A 17,908-nucleotide genomic window follows, 5' to 3' on the forward strand; every position below is an offset into this window, starting at 1 on the left:
TCTTTAACTTTGCAGCCTTGGATGGACTTTCTTTAAGAAACTGAATAATTTTTCAGCGGAGCTCGTGCACGGCGCGTGCGTATCCAAACTCCTTGGATATTTTCCTACACTTTTCCCGATACCTCTTTTTTACAGCATGAGGTGCAGTTATGGCAAGGAGTAGCAAGTCAGCAGCGAGGACCCTGGAGGATTTGACGCTAGACTCGGGTTATGGTGGAGCCGCCGACTCCTTTAGATCATCCAGTGCGTCGCTGTGCTACTCAGAGGCGCATGGGGGGAATCACTGGCAATTAACCGACTCGATGCACAGTCGCCAGAACAGTCTGGACACTGTTAACACAGTCCTGGTCGAAGACGCCGAGATCCTGGAGAGCACCGGGCAGTGCGCTAAACTACCGGAGCTTGAGGATGTGCCGTGGATCCTCGGGGAAGTGGTGAGCGTGCTGGGCAGGGGCGAGGAGATGAGCCTACCGACCCCCCCGCAGGACGTCCTGCTCAGGCTCTCGGTGCTGGTCAGCCGGGCCCTGGTCAGGGTCGCCAAGGAGGCGCAGCGCTTGAGTTTGCGTTACGCCAAGTGCACCAAATATGAGATCCAAAGTGCCATAAAGAGCGTCCTGACGTGGACCGTCTCCATGAACTGCATGAGCTCGGCCCTTGGTGCCTTGTCCCTGTACAACATGAGCACGGAGGAGGACAAGTTCAGCCGCGGTAAGTCGGTGCGCTGCGGACTCACCTTCAACGTGGGGAAGTTCTTCAGGTGGATGGTCGACAGCAGGGTCGCGGTAAGGATCCACGAGCACGCTGCGATCTACCTGGCCGCGTGCATGGAGAGCCTCTTCCGCGAGGTTTACGCGCGGGTGCTGCGCAGTGCGCTGCTGGAGCGGGATAACGGGATCCCCAAGTTCACTGTGGAGACCCTGGAGCGGGCCGTCAATGGTGACGCAGAGATCTGGGGGTCTCTGCTGCCCTGGCAACACCTGATCTGTGGGAAGAGTGCAAGCGGTGAGTTATGAATACTGTAAGTCCATGCGACAGTGTCCTTCTCCACTTCATATCCTTATACCGCACATACTCAGATTTGAAATCCCCATGTGTAATTTGTCACGTGGAAAGTCTCCCCTCTGATATCACAGTATAGGCTACATGTTTACAGGAGTATGACAAGGTAAAGGCTTGCTCGTTGGATTTACTTCAAACAACCACACATTATAATAGGGTACTTGATACTGTTGATCCAAACAAGTTGTATGAGCACTATGGGTTATACTTAAAAAAGTCCCTCTGAAAAGGTTACATGACAATCCCTCTCTTGCAGTAAAACTGTGTGAACTTTAGCTCAAAGATATCAGTTAAAGAGCTTATTTTTTTGTTGTTGCTGCTCAAATAGTCCTGCTCACAGAGTGCAAGGGAGCTGCACAAGCTGCAGGCAGGTAAGGACTGCATGAGTAGACCAGGATGGGAGCGAGAGAGAGACTGGTCCTCTTAAGGCCAGCTTTCTTCTTCCCTTTCTGTGCAGTGTTCAATTGCAGATGCTTTTCTCTGATATCCTTCCTATATAGCATGTGGCTGTTTTGTTAATGCACAACATGATGAAGTGGCCGGCCTTGATATCCGCAGGCTTAATGCCTCCCTTTGAGAGCTTTCAGTGAAAGGGGCTCTCCCTGTCGGTTTCCCAGATGCCCTGCAGAGGCGAGTTTTATTCTTTTCTCCCAAAGAGGATTGAGGTCTTTCATTCCTCACTACATTTGCTGATTGTGGTGCACACATTACCTCCCTGGTATAGTTGTCACATTGGCTTTCCAAGTGTTAAGAAATAGTTTTTTGGTGTATGTATGAACTATGTGCTTTGAAAGTAAGTGTACTTGTATTCAGACTTCGCCGCAGCTTAAACAGCAATACATCACAAACCACTCTACCACATGCTTTCCCCTGTTTTGATGGATGTTGTAAAAGTGCTGCTGTGGCTCCTCTTGCAACAGGTTTACGTAATGAAAGGCCTTGGGGGACCTATGTGCTATCATGCATTATGCAGAGTGATGTGAATAAAACTGAGTTATAGAGTGAGGGAGAGAAAGAGAGACAGATAGGCAGGCATACAGAGGGAGAAACCTAGAGAGAATGTATTGGTGAATCACCAACGGAAGCCTGGTATCAGAACAAGAGCACTTTATTTCACTGTTCTTCTTTGTTTTAAAGACACAGTGAAAGCTTTTGTAAATGTCATTTGGTTTACTACCTACATCCATTGCTGCTTAATACAGCATACAATTGCTGGGCATCAGATGCATCAGAAGAACTGTACTTTCATTTGTAGCAATGCAAACATAAAGTATCACTGTATTGCTGTATGTCTTGACACATTCAAAGAGACTGCAAAATAACATCAGAGTTTACACTACGAGCACATACTGTACAGAACTGACTGTCAATACTCGGTCAGTTCCTCTGCAAACTCAGGCTACTTGGCATGCAGGGAGGCTCCAGCTGTAGAAGAGGTGTGCTGCGTGCTCAGTGGTGCATTGGATCGGTGAATAGGATGAGATGCTAGAGAAACATCTGGAGCATGTGGAATATTGATGTAATGCCAAAGGCTAGAAAGGTGGCGTAATGCATGAAGTCCCTGGTGTTGTTCAGTATTCTCGGGTTCATTAGGTAGTAATACGTTTCATGGAATTGAATGTGAAAGAGGCTAAAGTCAAATTTTTTTTTCATAATAACAGTGCATCAAGTGAACCATCATATGAGCGTTATTGTTTAGTTTTACAATTTTTTTTTGTTTCTCAGGCATACATTCTTGCTTTGGTTCAGTTTCACTGCTGTCTGATTGTACACTACTTACCCATACCAGACACGGACCTACACTGAACAAAGAGGAGAGTGAATGCTGAACATTCGTCAGATGGCCAGAAACATGAATACAGAATGATTGATAATGTTGCTCCCTATCCCTTAGAAGTGTAAATGGTAAACTTTATGCTAACACGTTAGCCATATCAACTTAAAAGGTAAACATGTCAGTATTGTGTGTGCAGCTTGTTCTTCTTTCCTGTCCCAATGCGGCAAGAAATTAATCAATTAAAGAAGCGAATCAGCATAGATCTACCTTTTTTTTTTTTTGGATGAACACATCTTTTGGCATCAGAGGATGGCTGGTTGAGCAAATGAGTTCCATAGAATAGAATATTCTGTCCTCTGTGTTTTGACCTTAACCGAGCCACCGCCTGCCAAATTGAACCCCAGTATCGCTCAATCCATTCTCGCCGTCTCTCTCTGCCAAGTGGAAGTAATTGAGGTGATTTTTCCATATTATGCTAACACTGGTACGCCAGCTTTGTCAGGAGGCCTTTATGAATGTCTTTATTGCATCTCTTCCACCAACGCTGATAACCTTTTTTGTGCTGTCACAAATTCAATAAGGCAGTGATTCCGTTGGGTGTTCTCCTTTTTAACTTTTTAGCTTTTCTTAGGAACCTTAGTAATGAGTTAAGTCATTTCGGGGGTCCTTTTCCCAAGTAAAGCAATACTTTGACATTTTGAGAAATACTTTCTCACCGCGTGTTAGATGCCAAGATTGATGCCACTCTCATATACTGTATGGTAATTATACAACTCGAGCCAGCATGGTCAATAATAGAAAAGCAGTTACAAGATGCTCTTTAGTTTTAGGCACATGTGTACTGTATACTGGATGTTATATATTGCTGTGTGTGGATTTATTTCTTTGTATACTAAGAAGGGGGCATAAGCTTGTTCTTCATTGTTTCATGAATACATATGTCAGTTCTCAACACAGGATTCATAATTACCCTATACGCTATAATGTCTGTTCTCACCTACTGCACCTCACAGTTCTGCATTTGCACATCCAGCATATGGTGGGCCTCCCACACACAAGCCCAACACACATATACTCACTCGCACACATTCACTCTCATCCATCAAGGTGTCAGGGGCTCCTCTCATCATGTCTGACTCAGTGTTATTTGCAGGTGGGTGTTGGGTTTCCCTTCTTCAACTGTGGTATCCTGTCAGGACTGGAAACTGCTCTATATGGTGGGATATTTCTTATGGCTCCCACGAGACCCAGGAACACAATGATCTTTTGATTTTCTTAAAGATGTGTGCATGTCACAGAAAATGTCTAGGGGAACGTGATATCCCTTGCCCTGGGATATGTACCACCCGGAGGAAGAGGTCCTGATCACGCTTTAGGTTTGAGATGACTTTCATGTCTGGGCAGAGCTGGTTTGGTTGAAAGATTTAAAGGGACATTTCACCCTAATGTAATTTCAAAACAAGTGTAGGTAATTTACCTTGAAATTGCAGGCCCCATGAACATGTGGCTAAACATGCATGGCTTGATGGTGAGATATTTTCCAGTGCAGTTAGTTTGTCATCTGGATTTGTTAAATGTAGTTTTAATCATTATATGTTTTGTGTTTATCTAACTTGAAATTATCTGTGTCTTTAAAGTATATGGAGTCTTTTCTAATGTTCTTTAAAAAAAATACTTTATTTAAAAAAAACGTTTTAAAGAACACAAACACACAACAGAAAAAGTGAACAGACAAACAAAAGACAAACAAAATAAACAACTAACATGGCGTACTGTACTTAAAAGTTATTTTTTAAAATTAAGGGTAAATGTTAAGCAAAACATTAAAAGTCAAAAGGGTGTCACAAAGGTCACTACAGCGCTTCTATATGGTTGAGGAAAGGCTGCCATATCTGTTTAAATGTTTCTAATTTTCCTCAGATCTCATAACGGATTTTCTCCATATATAGTGTGCTGGAGAACTCCATGAGTGGCATATCGAAGCAGGGGGATATCTCCTTATTCCAAACATTAAGAATAATTTGTTTAGCGATTACCATCTCATGGATCGACAAGGCTTTAGCGCGACCTAAAGTCTCCAATTGTTGTGATGAGTCTAGTATGGCTGTTTCTGACATTTTATGTCATGATAACATTATCAAAAGACATGGTGAAAATAATCATGTTTTTTATGTGTCATTCCTGAATGAATTATTTATCTTGTGATTTAAAAAAAATCCAACGACTATTTTCACAAAGGGCCATTTCCTCTTATGTTTGTCATCTTGTGATCTTGGGAAAACTTTTTTTTGTTTTCTTCCAAGGTTAATTAATCAGTTATCACAAGATAAGATCATCACAAGATGATTGCAATCAAGGCCGTTCTCTGCTTCCGCACGGAATGAAGAAGCAGGGATTTCTTTGTGGACTTAACATGTTGCTTTGACATTCAACTATCATACAGAGGGCGATCCATCATATAGCAGCCAAAGCTTCTCTACCAACAGCAGCCTCAGTAGGAATTGAATGCTGCCACAACTTGCCTCTTCGTAGAGCTGTTGCCGGTAGCATATGAAATATAACCCTGTTGAGGGGTAATTTGAGGTTTTTTGGACAACAGGGCATGCTGCTCTGTAGCATTGTTCTCTCTTCACTTTTCTTGCCTGGAAAACAGGCTTTTCACAATGGCAGCACAAAGTGCAAACCTTTCTTGAGTCTTGTCAAAGTCCACTCAACGACAGAAAAAAAGTAAATTACAGCACATCCCCTGGAAAACCATACAACCATTACAGTTTGAAGTGCGGTTGGGGTTTCCCGTGATGTTCTTTCAGCAGATTATGATCTAATTGACCCCACACTTGTGAGGCCTTACTTTTGTAAATTTCCCAGACATGGACTTGTGAAACCAGAACAAATTGACAATTGTTGAGGGTACGTCGTGTATACTATTAATACTGCAACGAAACAACCTTGTGCTGTTTTTGTTATGTCTCATAGGGGCGAGGGAGTGCAGGTCCCATTGCATTCACAGGCCCTATGTTCCTTATCCAACAGTTGGTTTTGCAGTGTGAGGTCGGTGCCTGGTGCACACATGCTTTGGGGAAGGCAGACAGACAGGAATGACTGCAGTGTGAAGCGGTACCACTCTGTACTGGGGGAGACCAGTCCCCATTTATCCGGGAGGGAGATAGCCTTAAAGCAGCAACATAAACTCAGACTTGTATACATAGAAACTGTCCCACACACACACACACACACCCACAGATGCATGCAGGGCCCAGGAGCAGATCTGGTATTAATTGGGACTTTGGGAGGGGAATGAGGAATTCTGTTGATGTGACATGGAGTCTGGTACGGTGAGGGAGGGGGGAGGGGGTTGCTCCGGCCAGGTTAACTTCAGTTGATTAAAGGGAGACAGGTGGTGGAATGCAGTTAATTCTGCATCCAGCTGGCAAATAGATAAATGTGGTGTCTTTTTTCACCTGTAACCATCCTTTCTCAGGCACCTGAGAGGATATTTCATAAGGTTTGAGTGGCACAGTGCCAGTCACTGCTGTGAGTGTGTTAATATAGGCAACTGGTGGCATTTAGCTCTATATCAGTCAGCCACTGCATGCGTGTGATTGGAGCCATTCAACATAAATTAAAAGTCATACAAAAGAAGAGAATTACCATCCTGCTGCTCATGGTCCTTTCAGTTGTCATCCCTTGCAGTTTTTTAAGAAAAATAGGAGAACATTGCAATTTGTGGTCCATTTAACCAATATTTATGAACATCTCTTCAAGGCTTAAAGGGATAGTTCAGTATTTTGAATAGTTGGGTTGTCTTAGGTACTTAAAGGTGGGGTATGTGATTTCTGATTGGTCAAAATTAACATGAGCGGTACACTTTGACCAATCACAGCGAGGCTCAAAAAAAAATATCTGATTCTCTGTTCTTATTGGCTGTTGAGACTGTCAACTGTTCAAATCTCTATCCCAACTGCTATTTTCTCCCCAAATTCTCCATCCCAGCTTTCAGCAAAGTTAGTGTGTTACCTTATGTAGATGGCGATCATTGTAGGAGTTTAGAGGAGATGTCGCTCTAGCAGTAGGCCTACTGTCAGTATTGTACTGTTGCAGAGGGGACCAGAAGGAAAAAGTTTTTTCGCCACATATATAAGTGCTAACCTAAAACCTCAATACTGGTGCAATTGTACTCTAAACTGAGATTTTTTTCCTCAGCTTTATTTTTTCCGCCAGACGCCCGTTTTATTACGTATCATTCCGCCGATCAGCCTCTCGACTCAGAGCTCCTGCGGATTATTGGATAAGAGACACAAGAAAACAAAAATAAATGGCGGTCTGGCTGCAAACCAAAGCTGTGGGAATTTTTTTAGTTTAGAGTACAATTGAATGGACATATAGGTTTTAGATAAGCATTTATATATGTGGAGAATTTTTTTTTCTTTTGGCCCGGTCTGTAACAGTACAATGCTGACTTCTGCTACAGTCACGTCTGCCCCTAACTCCTTAAAGTGACTGTGCTGACCGCCATCTCCATAAGATTTCATTTCACACTAACTATGTATAAGTACCTCATACAACCCCACTTCAAAACTACTGAACTATCCTTAATTTTTTTAAACACAGCACCATTCTGTGATATAATTTGACATAATATTGCATGGGCTGCTGCAGACACATTTTGTAGCTTTTTATTTCATTTTCATGCTTGGCCTTTAACACCGAAATTAGATTAATCCCATTATAGTCCTAACAATGTCGACCAAGAAAGTGTGCACTTACAGTATTGCTTAAAAGTCCCCCTGCATAATTAGTTTGGCTTCCTATTTACTCTCAGTATTTTTTTATCTCTAGTTGACATTATCGAGGGAGCCCATAGCCCCCTTATTTCTGCGGTTCGGAGGGATTTATTTCCCCCGGTTTTCCAAATGCACTGGTAGCGAAATCACCTGCACCTTTCTCAGTGTTCTGAATCATGGGCTCTTTGGTTGACAATGACAATATACCAATGCTAGACCAGAATAGTTGAACAATATCTCTGCACTGTGGAGCCAAATCCAGTGAAGTCGTGGTTAAGAAGGAATTTTTCATGATGTCGACTTTGGAAGAAAAGCAGAGGGAGAGAAAGAGGCACAGATGGCACGGATCAAAACAGGAAAGTCCATAAAGGAAGCTGTGGGTGACGGATGAGAGCCAGACAAGCAGCACGCACTTCTTATTATAGCAAGAAAAACTCTGGGCAAACAAGTACCAGCAAGTGGATTAGTTAGGTGAAGCATCACTATCTTACCCTTTTCTTTTTTTCCAGTTTCAAATTCTTATTGCAGTATAGAGGGAAACGATACAGCTTAAATAACAGTCTGATTTGAAATTATGAAGGAGATACCTGTAAGCTTCTTTACTTTCCTCTTTGATGTGAGCTGAGAAAGAGATTGTCTTGTCACCATCAGAAAAGTGATACGTCGTGTATAGAAAGCTGCATGTCAGGACACGTCGGGATACTTTTGGATCCACAGTTGATGAACTGTGAACCAAATGTGTGTTGTTGTGAACAAAGCAGCTTTCCAGCGACCACTTGCAGTGCCGTCTAATACAGTAGCCATCAACGGCGGTCTCAAGCTGCACCATGGCTAGTTCAGTTATGACCTTCATCATCCCACCTGTTGTTGTTTATTCACAGTAACACAAAGATGAGACCACTAATACGTTGCTCATTAGTTTATTAATTGGGAGAAAACCACCTGCAGTGATGGTTAGCCTCTTCCGGGCATGTGTGGTAAATCATCAGATCGCATCATTTGGCCAAATCGACCATCACTCCAGCAGCACACAGAGCCAGACAGCTGGAAGAGCTCTTATCTGCCCAGTGCACAAATTGGGACCTATTGAATAACGGCTTAGATGAGTTCTTTGAGGTGCATTGTACTTTTTGTACAACGTGCTTCGGCTTCAGTATCTCACACATTGTGGATCACTGACTGTGAAAACTGAAGATAATATTCAGTTTTATTCTGAAATGTTGAGAAAATCTGCATTATTTTGACACCATTCTCACTTCTGTATGTGGAGTCTGCCATCCCAGAGAAAGCTTATTGATATTTAAATTGACCACAAAACCAAATACAACCCCTCCCTTCATGCTCCTTAAGATGCTCTGCTCGCTGTCGTCACTACCTGTCCAATAGCATTGTTGTTACTAACGCTGCCTGGCTGTATCTGATTGGTTGGAGAAGTGTTTACGGGCTTGGTCCGGCTCCCTTGGTTTACAGAGCCAGCGCTGTGTGTAAACATTGGACCTTTTTTCAGCTTACACTCAGTATGGACAGGTAGTGGCTGGTGAAGAGATATTCACTGACTTTGACTGAATTGACGACTATACCTTTTAAGTAAAGAGCTACAGCCAGGAGACACTTACCTAATCTTTGGATAAAGACGGGTAACTTGGTTTCATCCAAATGTAGCAAAAAACACCTCCAAAGCTTTCTAATTAACCTATTAGTTATTGATGTTGTTGTCCCTAATGTGTTGCCAGGCAACCAGATGAGACAAACAAGATATAACAATCAGTGAGCTGGTTGGTGAATTTTGCTACCTTCGGACAGAGCCAAGCTAGCTGTTTCTATAGGTTAAACTAAGCTAACCGTAGTTTAATATTTAACATACAGAAATAAGAGTGATATTTATCTTCTCATGTAGGTCTCCATATCCCTTTGACAGAAGATTAGCCAAGGTGAAGAAAATTTGCGCTTATAAACCCTCGGAGCTGCCGGTTTTAAACTCTCCTGCCGTTTTCGTTAATCCATGGCTATGATACAGTAAGCCATTGGGGTGCAAACATGTCTGGGATTTCCGTGGTGAGCTCTGTTATTTCAGTCTTCCATAAACCACTTCATGCGTGTTTCCTCTCCCTGCACACGACCAATATCGAGCCATCAGCTGTATAAACACAGAGCAGATATCGTTCACGTGACAGAAATAAACACACTCTGCTTCTGACATGCCAGCCATACCGTGGCATAAACACATACTTTCTCTGCAGGACGTAATTATCCTTGGGTATATGGATATATAATCTGGTTTGCGCTCATCACTGCTGCCGTCTATAGTGTCATTACGGAATCCTATACAAGATTTGCTCGGCGGTTTGGAGTCAGAATGAAGTGTTGGCTTTGAGAATCTGAGATGTTCTTTTTTTCTTGAAAATTGCTAGACATTGATACGTCAGACCAACTGTATACCACTTCCTCTAAGTCTGCAGTCGCATCTGCAGTAATTTAGTAACTGTTTTCCAACATATCCCAGAAGGCCATTCAGCAATCCCTTGGATGTGCCTGAACTTGTTTTATTAACTTGCAGGTGCAGGGATTGTTAAGAAAGGTGATAGTGACAGTAACCACCAAGGGAGCCAGTTTTTCTTGTTGAGACAAATTCAAGGAGTCGCATCCCTTCCTCAGAACTCGTCTTGTGGCTGCAATGCTGTCAATATATTTGTCCATCCAGGAAGCATTTAGCATTCAGTATACACACAGTATATTCAGTCACATAAGGTTGTGCTTTAGTGTTTTCAGTTGGCTCTGTCACTTGACTTGTTGTCTTTGAAAAAGATAGGCTTGCTTGCTTGTGAACAGTGGAACGACATGATGAAAGGCTTAGTAGCATTTCAGGAGGCATTGAATCTGCTGATGCACTACTGATTATGTTCGAATGGACCGGTGTCCCATTACTTCCCCCGAGAACTCAGAGCGCTGACCTTCGGACTGTGTGTGCCATTGCATATATATACTGTATGCATCTTTGATTAAAGTGAATACGTCATTGCTCTTTCTATTTTCCACTGTGCAGTTGCCCCAATCATTCCTCGTGACCTGGAAAACGCAGCCAGAAGGTTTTAAATAAGAGCAATCAAGATGTGAGTAAATGGATGTATTTTATGTATGTGTCTCTCCTCTACACACCCCTCACTGTCTTTGCCCTTCCGTCTCATTTCTGCTGATCTCTTTTCTCATTCTCTCAGTCCTGCTCTTTCATTTTCTCCCGTCTGCGTCAAGTCCAGATTTCTCTTATAGCGCAGATATTATCTGTTCACTTTCTGCCGCTGCGTTGGTGTGTAGAGTAAGTGGCGAGCTGGGGTAACCTTGTCCTGTCCTACATGTCTGGCAGTGCTCTAATAGTTCTGTCAATCCTGACGTGTGAGGCCCCCACTGGGGAGACTGCGCGCTGTAGACGGACACATGTCTGAACCATGACAGATCCGCCTCCAGATCTAATGAAAATCTGTAACATTAGTTTGTACTGCAATGGGTGTGGCATATTGAGTGGGTGATGTGAGAGAAAGTTAATGACAAAAGTGCCAGAAACTGAGACTTTACTTGAGTATCCATCAACATTTTTACATTACAGTAAGGCCACATTAAGCAGTGCCAAACATCTTTTGTCGAATGCTTTACTTAAACAGCTGAACGTTGGACGTCCTCTCAATCTTTAACTCTGACTGAGTGAGTTTGCTCAACCCCCAGCTGAACTGACGCGGCATGTGGTACAGATTACCACAGGAGAAGGTATATGTCTATTTTGTTCGTGACATTTTTTATTACTAGCATATGCCGGTTCCTGCTTTACTCCCATTTCATTCTATAAGTGGATCAGAGACTGGCAGAATAACAACCACACTGTGAAAAGACAGATGCAGGCAGCAAATACAACTTCTGCCCTTATCTATTTCAGAGAAAACACTAATTTCACCGTATATTTTGTTATTTCAGGCCAAAGCAGTGTATTGTACCTTAAACCCAAAGGATAAATATGTCTTTGCAGAAATTTACTCATATGTCACTGCATACTCTATACAATTTACGGTAACTTTGGGAAACTATATTCCCGGTTTTGTCAGACGCACAATCACAGATGTGAAACTAAACATATTTCAGTGGGTCACAGCCAGTGTCTGGCAGTAACATGTAACTCAGTAATTTACCAGGTAACCAGTAATCATATCAAGTGATTGCTTTTGAAATAACTTTTCAGTGTGGGATTGTCTGTTTGCTTGTCTTATGTTTGATAGAAGCTTAATATCAGACATGCAAAGGGGCCCACCGTATAGACGTGCCCGTCTACTGAGCCAATGCTGTGTATTAACAATGGATTATTTTTTTCAGCGCACATAATACGGACAGGTAGTTGACGGTGGAAAAGTGATTTTGACAAGAACCTTTCTCCAGAATTGCTGACTTCAACAGCTATGTTTGTTTACCCTTAATTCTACGGGGGGGGGGGGGGGAGATTTTTAATAACCAAAGCTAATTTCTGGGAATCACCCACACCACTGCCATAGCACAATAGTGATTAAAGGCTGCTAGAAATGTGTCAGCCTTTTTATTACTTTTCTGTGACTGTTCTTTGATTTTAGTCAATGTCTTTCTTTGGACTGACACAGGTTCACAGTTCCCTCTGACTCACAGGACAGCGGGGGGCAGAGAGGATGACACACTGCTGGTGAGACAGGTGTGTCTGTCGGTTTTATACCTGGAGTCATGTTGCATCAGTACGACAGCATAGACTCTGATCCACTCAGTCTCACTCACAGACAGGAAGAGCACTGGGAGGATGATTTACAGCATGCTGTGAGGAAGGGCTGTCCCTTTTCAGATAATCTCCAAACCCGATGAAAAATGCATGAAGCATGAATATTGTTTGTTGACAAATATGGAATTTAATCATTTTTGAGGCACTGCTGTTTGTAGTCCCCCCACCCTCCCCATGAAAGTGATATACTCTCTTGTTCACAATAGTTTTTGTACCTGTAGGCACCCGTTTTCTCCTGGGATCCTGAGACTAGACTAAACCAGTTTACACAAGGTTATCTCAATCCATGCTGAAGGAGGCAATCTATAGAAAAACGGTATTTACTGTGTTGTTAATGCCTTGATCAGATTTTTTATCAGATCTTTATATCTGTGTTGAAAAGAGATTCCTTCACAAATTGCGCCACTGGTTTTATCTTTAACAAGACCACCAGAGAGTAGCGAAATGAAGCACACCGACACAAATTGACGACTCATTCCTCATCCAGGATATACAGTAAATTATTGATTGTCTCCAGGCGATGATGACTGATTGTGATTGCAAAAACGATTTCTGCTATTGTAACCTTTTGCACACCTGCAGAACATACACAGTGAATGGAATGATAAATTCAAGCCCTCATGACATGCACTCCCACGGAGCAATCACACACACACACAGACACACACACAGTTATCAAGAGAGAAGGAGAGGACGAAATGCAGAAGGAAGGCAGGATATGAAAACAAGGTGAAAAACATTGGGACTGAGAGCTTGAAAACAAGATGCTGAACATTTTGTTTCTGAGTTTGTGTGTGTGACAGATGAGAGAGTCCGGAACCGGAGTGAACTATTAGGGTTTGCCTCTGTTGGCAAGGGAGGCGACATCCATCCAATTTGGTCTATTTGCTTGCCTGTCAGTGGCTTTGACCAAGTGGGCTAAGCGCCATCTAAAAGCTGCGTTGCTACAGTGGCCATGCACTTGAAAAGATGGATGACAACAGCTCAGAGAGGGAGGCAACACAGTGGACCACTGATAGAGCGAGAGTGTGTGTGTGTGTGTGTGTGTGTGTGTGGGGGGGGGGGGGGGGGGTCAAAAGAAGACAGCTAAGCATAACACCAAGAGATGTTTTTATCAAGCTTCTGGCTTTAAAAAATATTTTTAGTTTTATTGTCATATGTTGATGATCTATAATTATCTATAAGAGCTATGATTACTGATTACTATACAGATGAACAATTTATTTTCATACACAAATGGTCCTCTTGCATATAATGCATTGTAATTACCAGTGCCAGCTCCAACATAAAAATGTGACTTACATGTTAATGCACCACTAACAATAATTCTACAATGTAATATATTATTGGATTATTATTGGTATGATCATTGATTGTTATTGATAAATCATACAAACATCAGAAATGTGTTTTTACTTTTGAAAACTAAAGTACATTTTACCCCTTTTATTATACACATTTTAAATGCAGGTCTCTTACTTGTAATGTTATACATTTAAATGGTGTTCTTGCAACTTTTACTTTACTTTTGGAGAGCCGAGCACAGTGCAGATGAAAAACATTGTGTAGGATTACACCACAAGCAAGCTCCGGGTAGGAAAGAAAACTTTAAAAACCAAACAAAAAGCCTGAAAGATGTGAATATTTCAGTTCAGTACAAAGAAAGGCAAGCATCCAAAGAATCCAAAAAAGAAGAAAGGTTTGGTTTGTGCTCAAAATTATGTTGGTGTTCTTTCTATGATAGCTACTGAAAGCGACCTGTGATGGATGTCAAATACATTCACACCTTAATCTACCTTGATCTTTGTAAAAATAGATAGTAGGCTAGAATTACAGTAGTCAAACAGGGCTTCCAAATAGGGAGATATACAGTAAGTCTTGCACTGCACTAATAACTACTGCCTGTAGCATAATGACCTCATTATTTATTGAGTGCTCTAGAGCCTCACTGCACAGAAATGACATCAACTTTATGGCCTTCCAAAAACTTTTCTTTGAGCACCATTGTTAACGTTATTCTGTATTCCTGAGTGATGATACCCTCTGACTGCAGCAACTCTGTAATGGGCTGTTGGGGTTGTTGAGATGGAGACCCTGCCCTTTGTCCTGTCCCAACACTTCTGGCTGTGTGATACAAATTACAGAAAGAGAAAGAAAGAGAAAGATAGAGAGGGAGAGAGAGAGAGAGAGAGAGAGAGAGAGAGAGGTCTCCTTGGGGGCTGGCGTGTGATGTTGACCCTAGTGTGAGACCCTGCGGGGGCTAGAAGATTATCACAAAGACAACACAGTGTGTGTTTCAGACCCTGCAGCTGGGCAGAGCTGCAGGGAGTTTGAAGGGATTGGGTGGGTGGGGGAGGAGTAACAGTTGGAACCTCAGGAAATGACCTTATATATTTGGGCTAGAAGTCGACATTTCATCCAGAGTGACTCTCCTCTCCTTCTCTTTCTTGCTATACCATATCATCCAAAGTTCAGAGCAGGCACTCTAACGTTATACTATTGATTTTTTTTAGGTTGATTTCAGCTTTATTGGATGAAATTATGAGGTCAGATTCAGTCCAGTAAGTGACTGCATTGCTCAACAGAAGAGAGAGAGAGAGAAATACAAATGTGACACGGAATATTTCCTTATGCAGGCAATATTCAAATACAATCAAAGTGCCTTCTTGTCTGTCACTTTGCTTGCTGCCAGAGCCGGCCCAAGCCTTCAGGGGGCCCTAAGCGAAATATGATTAGGGGGCCCCGCCCCAATGTTAGCGCTGCTGAAACTATAGATCTTTGTTAAATATCATTCACACACCCAGTGTTTTTCGCTAGTGCCTCCACAGTGCAGCTGTGCGAAAATATTAGACAGCCGAGATTCAGACCCTCCTAGGGGGTTCCGGGGGTATGCCCCCCCGGGAGATTTTTTTAACCTTTTTAAAGTGAAATGCATGAATCTGGTGCACTTTGAGAGGAAAATTAAGAGGCTAAATCTGAGAAATTGTGTGTGAACAAATAATTCGGAGACACTGGGTCAGATGAATTAGAAGCTACTGTATTGAAGAAGGACACATGGATTTTCCATAAAAATATTAATATAAAATAAAATGTTATGGAGGGTCCTCTGGGTTGGGCTTGGAGCTCTTTTTCTTTTACGGGACATATTTCTCTGTAATATAATGAATGCATTTAAATGCAGTGAGAGGAACGAAGCAGAAAAACTCTGTTGTCCAGCTACTGTATCTTTTTTTCCACAGACAAGGCTGAAATAGGCTATAGACTATACACAGTGCATGGGCAACTGAGGGCAGCCCCATTTCCAATTGTTTTTAAATAAACTCAATACACGCTGTGCATGGATGTGAACGTGATTTTTAGGCTATTATTTATCTAGACCAAAACATTTTATTCTTTTTTTTGTATGATAACTCACATTTGCATAATATGATGTTAATATCAAACACACAAACTACATTTTTCTTTTTTTTTTTTTTTTTTTAGGGGGCCCCCCTGGCGGCCGGGGGCCCTAAGCGACCGCTTAGTTCGCTTATGCCTCGGGCCGGCTCTGCTTGCTGCTCTGAGGCTGACTAATCCCTGCCTCACAACGGGTGATAGCACAGCCCCCCAAGGCACACATTCTGACTGCAGCTCTAATGTCATAGTATTAACTTGAACCAGCCAAGGAGATAGGGTGTTTGAAAATGCGGCAGGATTTGATTTTCCTCCACGGACTATAGGATTACTCCTCGAGATTCAAAACCAGATAGAAGTCATTTGCATATTCATTGTAACAGGATGAGAGCTGACCGGGCCCATGCAATGTATTTACAGCAAAAGGTATATTGGATTTCCGATTTGAGGGATAACAACACAATTACCTGTACTCCGATTTTACTATTTACGACACCTTGTGAGGGTTAAGAGTAGGATGTGCGGAGACTGATGCTTGACAGATAGGGTCATTTCATGTATAATCGAAATTTGGGGAACCATGAGGTGTGAAATTTGTGTGCGCAGATTTGAAATGTCCTCCCGTTTCTGATGCAGAATCAAGCAAATAAATCATGTATGTCTTCTCACACGAGGCAGGTCTCTCAAGGCCTGATTGTCAGCAGGAAACAAATGAGAAGATGCTAAGGATGGTTTTGATCTGCTCAGGGACCTGGGATAGATAAATCATTCAGTCACCTCCAGCTGACAAGACTTTTTTTTCTCTCTTGCAAGGAATGTTGGCATTTGAAAAGCAGCTGAAGTAATGGGATTTGATCAGCTTCATGATAAGTCCGGGTGATTTTAAATGTTTTTTTATAAAGAAGCATTTAAGTGCAGCATCATTAATATATATCTTCTCCTTGGAGCCAAACTTTTTGACGAGGACAACCCCCCAATTTGCTTAACAAAGTATTTTGCTGCCTGCACTGACAATAAGTTTACCATAGGGTTTTTGCATACATTTACATCACGGCTATATCTCAGAGAATGAGACAGCTCTGGTCACCTTGTCTTGTCTCGGGAGAATAATCGTAGCTGTTTTGAAGAACTCTAGGATGAATGTGAAGGCTGTCATCTTGTGTTTAGTGGCCTTCACTCCTCAGTTTCCGAGAGAAAGTAGTTGACTCCTGCAAACTGTAAGCATGTAAGTAAGTTTATTGGTGACATTTCTTGTACAAATCTCATCTGATGGAGAAATGACGTGACATATATGTATTGGATCTATGAAGCTCTTTGCTTTGTTTTGTCTTGAATTCACTCTGCACCACTGACGGGGCCTCTGTGGAGTTTAAGCATGATTTAGGAACCATTAAGATATGCTCAACTCTCGAAATCCAACTCTTCCACCCATGGAAACTGCATAACGTGGCTCATGTTTGGCTTTGTCAACTTTCGTCACGTAACACCAGCACATGCGTTGAGCTGGAGCTGCTCCGACTGAAGTTATGAAGTGTCATGTTCGAGCGTGGCAGTCAAATGCTTACCGTGCACTGTATACCACGGCAGCGGGAGTTCTGCGGTGAAGATCATCCTGAGTCAATGTGTGAGGAAGATAACTTGGTTCAAAAACTAACAAATTCTTCCTTCAAACACTGGCTGTGTCCTGCACTGTGCTAGTGCTGAAAAATACCAATTTGCAACTTTTTTGACAGAACGACGGAGTGAGAGAGAGATTTAGCCCCTGGCCAAAACACTGGATCCTGGTCCACTGATTTAGTCAGGCACATTTTCTCCTGTGCGGTAAATATGTGAAGGAAAATATTCTGTTTGCAGGCAGCAACTCTTCAACTGAAAGTCATCATTTATGAAATGTATCAGTGAGTCGTGCTTGACCACAAATCGGTTGTTGAAGCGAAATTTCTCAGCTCTGTCTGAACTGAATGTGAAGGCAACTTCACTGAGGAGGGGATTGCATATCTTTTATCCTTGGAGGACATTTTTATACAATTCAAGAACTACTCTTTAGTGAGGTAGTGTGTATTTGAGTGACATCACAGTGCCTCAATGATAGCCTGGTGAGACCGGCCTGAC

At 42.3% G+C, this 17,908-nt stretch overlaps 1 protein-coding gene across 1 annotated transcript in view; it reads left to right on the plus strand.

Annotated features, from left to right (window-relative positions):
• The window catches only part of btbd11b (BTB (POZ) domain containing 11b), a 66,988-nt gene continuing 49,080 nt past the window's right edge, over nucleotides 1–17,908 (plus strand). Inside the window, exon 1 of the mRNA XM_080027405.1 lies at nucleotides 1–1,002. Coding sequence (XP_079883531.1) covers nucleotides 150–1,002 — 853 coding nt within the window. The 5' untranslated portion in view covers nucleotides 1–149. The remainder of the gene's footprint in view (nucleotides 1,003–17,908) is intronic.

Source organism: Ammodytes marinus (genome assembly GCF_949987685.1).
Source record: "Ammodytes marinus genome assembly, chromosome: 5".
In the NCBI taxonomy this organism is placed as follows: Eukaryota; Metazoa; Chordata; class Actinopteri; order Uranoscopiformes; family Ammodytidae; genus Ammodytes; species Ammodytes marinus.